General features: G+C 39.9%; 1 protein-coding gene across 7 annotated transcripts in view; it reads right to left on the reverse strand.

The window, feature by feature from the left end:
* Positions 1-2,485: 2,485 nt before the first annotated feature.
* Positions 2,486-6,740, reverse strand: part of crtc3 (CREB regulated transcription coactivator 3) — a 46,360-nt gene continuing 42,105 nt past the window's right edge. For all 7 annotated transcript variants that reach the window (XM_019867255.1, XM_019867253.1, XM_019867252.1 and 4 more), the window contains one exon: positions 2,486-5,014. In XM_019867255.1, the coding sequence (XP_019722814.1) occupies positions 4,809-5,014 (206 nt within the window). In that variant the 3' untranslated portion in view covers positions 2,486-4,808. The remainder of the gene's footprint in view (positions 5,015-6,740) is intronic.

A 6,740-nucleotide genomic window follows, 5' to 3' on the forward strand; every position in this document is an offset into this window, starting at 1 on the left:
TTCATACTGTCTACACATATTTGTAATTGACATGTTTATGCTGTATTGATCAAAGTTATCCATGTGCTGCAGTCGATGTAAATAAGTTTATATAACGCAACATAGAATTTTACAAAAATTGTAAAAGTATTATTCCTGAATATTTATTTTACTTTCAACCACTCGACATGTTCAGTGGCATCAGTGCTATACATACACATATAGTTCTTATTTTTTGCCCTCTATGGACAATAAAAGCGGTATTGTGCTATGACCAAAACATAAATATAAATCTATATAAGTAAAACATGAATTGGAATATTTCATATCACACAATTTTTATGCTTTGTCTTTGATTTAAAGATGACAATACGCAAAAATCTACAAAAATTGTAGAAATTGTAACACATGGGTTACTGTATTCTCTTCATTCTCTCTTCTTTGTTTTATGACCACCATACATCAAACCATTACGGCCTTGGAGCACGCGTGCCAGCTCCTCAATCTTTCCACAGCCATTAGGGCAGCGTCACATTCAAAACATGTCATAACATGACATTCAGGTGTGCTGCGACGTATGTGCTGCCCAGGGGAGCTCCGGATGAAAACAAGAAGTGTCTGTGCGTCCACAAAATACAAGACGGGCACACGATGACGCATCCATTTAGTTTCAAATACCACCCTTAATGGATGCTGACAATCGTCCCTTTTACCTTTTTTTCCTGTTGGTCAATAAACCAAACATGCAGTACCTTTTTTTAATTTATTTTTGTCATTCATGAACACTGACCTACATTTTCAACCTCAATTCTACACTGACCTACATTTACAACCTCAATCGCTAATATCTGTTGTTTAGAATTGTATTAATCTATTGCCAGCGGTTGCACAGCTTCCAGTAAGAGTACATGATGTGGACATTAGATTTGCATATTTTTGCTGCCACCAGATTACAGCCTCTATTGTGTTGCTAAGGCAATTTCATCTGCAATGTAAGACAAAAAATATTAGCAATAATTTTAAAAATTTGCCACACAGGGAGCAGTTTGCTGGCCTACAAAAATGTTCACATTTTTCTGTCCTCTGATTAGTTGGTCAGAGCAAGTCAAGTATGACTAGCAGAACACTTCTCGAGCGATCTGCTCACATTCACACATTTAATAATCAGCGAGATGTTATGTTTTGTCATGTTTTGAGATAAATATTGATTTTGAACAATCCAGATCATCGACATGGCACCGTTGTGTGTTGTTACATTGCAGTTTTGTACAGTAGTGATAATTGAGAACTAATCACAACTGCAAATAAAACAGAAAAACAAACAAAAAAAAATCACAACTGCAAATCAAAAAAACACAAAAAAATCACTACTACAAAAAAAAAAAAAAACGCAAAGAAAAACAAAACTGTGAATAAAGAAAGCCATTTAAAATACCAGTCGAGGTGGGTAGGTGAGGGAGATCAGGCTCATCTGGTGAGAGGGACAGGCTGCCCGACTGACTGACTGACTGCCTCTCATCCAAAAAGCTAGCAATCTGAGCAGAAGGTTGCTGAACACTGCATCAACACTAAGACAAAATAGCAAGGTGACTTTTTAGTCAAAGTGCGTTTACATTTTGGAAATTAAATTGAAGTTGTAAATTTAACTATGATGAAATATGTAATCATTCGTATTTACACTTGAAGACATTTTTTCAACATAGGAATTCCACTGAGCGTTGCCAGTTTCCCGCTGCTTTGGCAAAGTTCGCAATGAATTATGGGTAATAAGCCTGGCCTCAGTCAAAGCTTCCCGGGTTTGGGTCTCCCAGTGTAGTGAGATTTCTCCATCTCAACCTTCCAGTGTAACTGCAACTTCTCCCTGAAAAATTCTTTGCCCTTTTTATTCTGTTTCAGTCCTGGTACTGTGTTGTGTTTATATAAATTCCATCCAAACCGATTACAACAGTTGGTTGCATTGATGTGACATCTTAATTGAGGTGGATGATTTTCATGAACACTTTTTTTGAGATAAGAGATTGGACAAGTGATTAAATGGTGACATGTTTATCAAGTCCCTGCAGAATTATCACTGACAGCACGTGGTGTCATTTAATAGGAAACAAGTGGCATCATTTCCAGTCAGCTTTTCCATAAATAGAAGCCCCCAAATCAATTAAACTATCACATCTATCTGTCTATCATGCTTTATCGTAAGTTGGTTTCCCATGAATCTTCATTCATCTAGCAGGAGCTCAAAGGACAATTACAAGCTTCCAAATTTGTAAAAAGCGGCTGGGGAAGGCCCTTTTCTGTTCCAACATGAGTGTGACCCAGTATAAAAAAAAAAAGTAATGTCCATAAAGGCTTGCTTAGAATCGTTGACCCCGTTCACCACCTTTGGAGGGAACTAGAACCGATCGGAAGGCAGAGATCCTACAAAGATAAATGAACAAAATGGACAAGTGGTTGCCAACACCTGCGCCTCTACTGCCATCTACAGGTAAAAGAAGGAACGTCACACGTATCAATCTTAATGTACAGTTATGACTTTTATTGTTTATATTAAACCAAAAGGGTAAGCACTAAACACATATTAAAAACCAAGACAGTTTACTTTTATGTGAGGAACCATAAAGACGCAGATCAAATGACAAAAGAAGTAGTAACACGAGTGGACATTTCTTTAAATAACAGAACTGTACATATGTGGCTAAAAAGTAAGACACACTCCAAAAAAATGGATACTAAATTGACAGAAAAGAACCACAGGCAGCTGATACAAGTATAGAGAAGCGGTGGCTAGCTGGAATATAAAAAGTACAAATACACATTTAAGGCAGCAGAAGGTAGGCATTGAGAGACAGCAAGAGAGAACCCCGGAAACGGGGAGGGGGACAGACATAAATTCACTTTAGATGCATTTAGACATAAGGAAAAATAAACAGAAAAGTGGCTCCATCACTCGCAGTGATCCCACTGTCTAATGGTGTTTACAACATAGCCAGCACAAATGTCTATAAGCTCAAACTAAATATAAACTCTGATAAACAAACTCCAACACCCCCTTCATTTTTGATATCATAAGGTGAAACCTTTCTGTCGCCGGGCATCACCTGACTGAAAAGTAAAATGCAAACAGTGCCTTAAAGAGGGAGCTCTCGATTTCGTGCCGTTCCTAATGGCACTGGAAACACCCCAGTTCTCCATCTGGTGACAACCCGCAAGAGCAGACTGACCGAGAAACACCGTGGACACCGGACACAGGTAATATTGTGACTTCACAATATGTACTGCCCATAAAAAAAAAAAAAAAACCCGCAGGGTTAGCTACACTGCATAGCGTACATGAAGCACCTGTTCAACAGGTGGTGGCGAGGGGTTGAAAACAAAACAATTGCATAGCTAAAAGAGCAAAACCAGAACAATGCTCTCTATCCTTCCGTTAACGATATTCAAAATATAGCTATTTGAATTGCAGTCCCTGACTTTCAGTGAAACAGGCAACAGGGGCACTCAATGCCCGAAATGATTTCAAAAGTATCTATTAAATTCTCATGAAATTAATTTACACAAGTGTCATCTTCTTCATCATGGCTTCATTCAACTTCTTTGGGTTGTCGTGATTAAAAAAAAAAAAAAAAAAAAACATTCGTGCGGATTAAGACTCCATGTGCCAATCAGTGCAAAAGACATGAAGTGCAATGTTCCATGTTGTCCCGTGTCCACGTGCGTCGTCTGCACTCAGCCACTTTGTCCCAAGTGATGCACAGCAGTACAGCGCATGCCCTTTCTCACAACATTGAAGCCCAGTGCAAGCGCCAGTACAAGTTGGTACAAAACTTCAAATACAATACACGGATGTAGTAATAATAGAAAAACATGTCAATGTTATTTTCATCTTTTAAAATTGATGCATACAACATGTCCCTGCTGAGGGGACATTGAGCCTTTTTTTTTTTTTTTTTGCAGCACATATGAGAATTTGAGCTCTTAGTTATAAATCCAAACATTTGTATTCTTTTGTAACACGTACTCAAAATAATATCTTTGTAAACAGTTTGCCCTTTTTGTTTTGTAGTACATTCGAATCATACAAAAATTGCAACTTCGTATATTAGTCGATCTCTGTGGCAAACACCTCCGAAGGAATCTGTTCTCGATTCCAACTGACACCTCCGATGCTCCTATTCTTTTTCCTTATACGATTGTTCGAGAGCGTGAAGCAGTTTGATACTTCAGCTAGAGGGAAGCGGATGTTTACCTCGGTCACATGCCACCGCTCCAGCAAAGAACCTCTCATCTGACATTCACTCACTTACGGGAGCAGTGAAAAAAAAAGTCAATTGGGTGTTGGCATCGTTCTTGGGATTGCCATGGTATGTAACCTTGGCAGCGTTGCTGTCATGGCGACGAGGGTTAGCTGAGAAGGGTGACAGAAGGATGGCCCACACTCCTCAATAGATCAGCTCATATGTTTGGCTCAGGACTTTTTGATTCCAGTGGGCAGGGCAGCCTAGAGGATGACTCCCATGACCACAAATGACAAACATGAGCTGAAGCAAGTGTGAGGATGCCTTTGCATGGAGCAGGCATAAACCAGGTTTCTTTAACATCCAACTTCCTCAAAACATGTGTGTGCGTGTGTGTGTTCATGTCTGCGTGTACTGTGTCCACATCATTCACATTTCATGATTTTTAGTGGCAGTCAATGCATGCACCATCGCCCGATCGAACACATGCATATTCAGATTCATGCACTTTGCTCTTTATACTGCAAATGTGACTGTGTGTGTGTATGTGTGTGTGTGTGTGTGTGTATTGATGAAAGGGTGATAAAAATGTCCCATTCAGAGTCTGTCACTGCGGAAGGTATCCTCCACAGATGGGTCTGGCAGTACCATGTCGGGATCGCTGAGCATGCTCAGACCGTCCAGGCTGAGGGGCTCTATGTGCAGCTCATCTTCCAGCGGGAAGCCTCCCTCTGAGTCGAAACACTCTGGCACCGTCGAGAGAACACCGCTGATGTCTTTTGACAGACTGGGGTTGGACTCATCTGTGGGTAGAGCGGGCAACATATAAGGGTGGTTCAATATCATTTTCCACTGAGGCATGCTGTCTTACTCCCCTCACTGGTATTCATATTTCAACGGAACTCTTATCCATTGACAAAGCAGCCCTGATGTAACCGTTAATGGTTCACAAAAATGAAAAGGCACAAAGCCTCATTCCTAATTTCATCCTCTTTAAGCGACCATGCTCCAGGGGTAAAAGGCAAACAGCACACCAACACATTTCATGTTGCTTCATAGTCTTTTATGCCTTTGCCGATTGACAGCGAGTTCTCTGAGCAAAGGAGAATATTTTCTTGGCCATTTGTTTGTCTATCAAGTATAAATCAATGCTTGTGGAATTATCTATCAAATACAAGTTGTGTTCATAATACAAACCCAAGTCCAATTAAGTTGGGATATTGTGTTAAACATAAATCAAAACAGAATACAATGACATCAACATGTAAATTATATCACCACATGGGTTAAAGAACTAAACTAACGTCAAGTTCGGGGCTACATCCGCAAGGGCAACTTTAAAACTCTGCTATGCAAAGCAAAAGCCATTCATCAACAACACCCAGAAACGCTGCTGGCTTCTCTGGGCCCGAGCTCATTGAAGATGGGCTGATGCAAAGTGGAACAGTATTCTGTGGTCTGACGAGTTCCGTATTTCAACATGTTTTGGGGAATTGTGGCCGTCGTGTCCTCCGGGCCAAAGAGGAAAAGAACCATACCAAGTGTTATGGACGCAAAGTCCACGAGTCGGCATCTGTGATTGTATGGGGCTGTGTTCGTGCCAATGGCATGGGTCTTTTCCACATCTCCAAAGACACAATTAATGCTGAAAGGTACATACCGGTTTTGGAGGAACATTTGTTGCCTCTGCTAATTTCAGCAAGTCAATGCCAAACCACATTCCACACATATTACAACATTGTGGCTCGGTAGTAAAAGAGTGCAGGTACTGACTGCCCAGCCTGCAGTCCGGACTCATCTCCCATTCAAAATGTGTGGTGCATTATGAGGGTAAAATATGACGGAGACCCCGGACTGTTGAACAGCTGAAGCTGTACATCAAGCAAGAATGGGAAAGAATTCCATATACAAAGCACCAACAATTAGTATCCTCAGTTCCCAAATGTTTATTGAATTTTGTTAAAAAGAAAGGGTGATGTAACACAATGGTAAACATGACCCTTTCACAGGTTTTTTTTTTTTTTTGGAATTTGCTGCAGCCATAAAATTCAAAGTTAATGATTATTTGCAAGGAAAAAATAAAATAAAATAATAACAATTTATCAGTTTGAACATTAAATATCTTGTCTTTATCATGTATTCCATTAAATATAGGTTGAACATGATTTGCAAATCATTGTATTCTGTTTTTATTTACATTTACCACAATGTCGCAACTTCATTGATCGTGCATTTGTAGAATGTAATGTAAAAGATACCTTAATATTGCTAATGTAGCTTTAAATACACTCCTGTTTCGGCAGGGGTTAAGTTAGGCAGCATGGCAGCTGGAAGCTTGGAATGGTCGGTGAATGTTCATTATGAAATGACACCAGCTCTTGCTGATTTGCTGGGAAGAATCAGAGAGTCGAATGAGTTGTATGCTTTTTTTCCCCTCCTCTCCATCCTCATTTCATGGCATGCAATGAAATATTAACTTGTGCATTGCAATTTAAGGAGCTGCCATACTGGCAGCCCCCTTCAAAACAA

Source organism: Hippocampus comes, unplaced genomic scaffold, assembly GCF_001891065.2.
Source record: "Hippocampus comes isolate QL1 unplaced genomic scaffold, H_comes_QL1_v1.1 scaffold2, whole genome shotgun sequence".
Classification (NCBI taxonomy): Eukaryota; Metazoa; Chordata; class Actinopteri; order Syngnathiformes; family Syngnathidae; genus Hippocampus; species Hippocampus comes.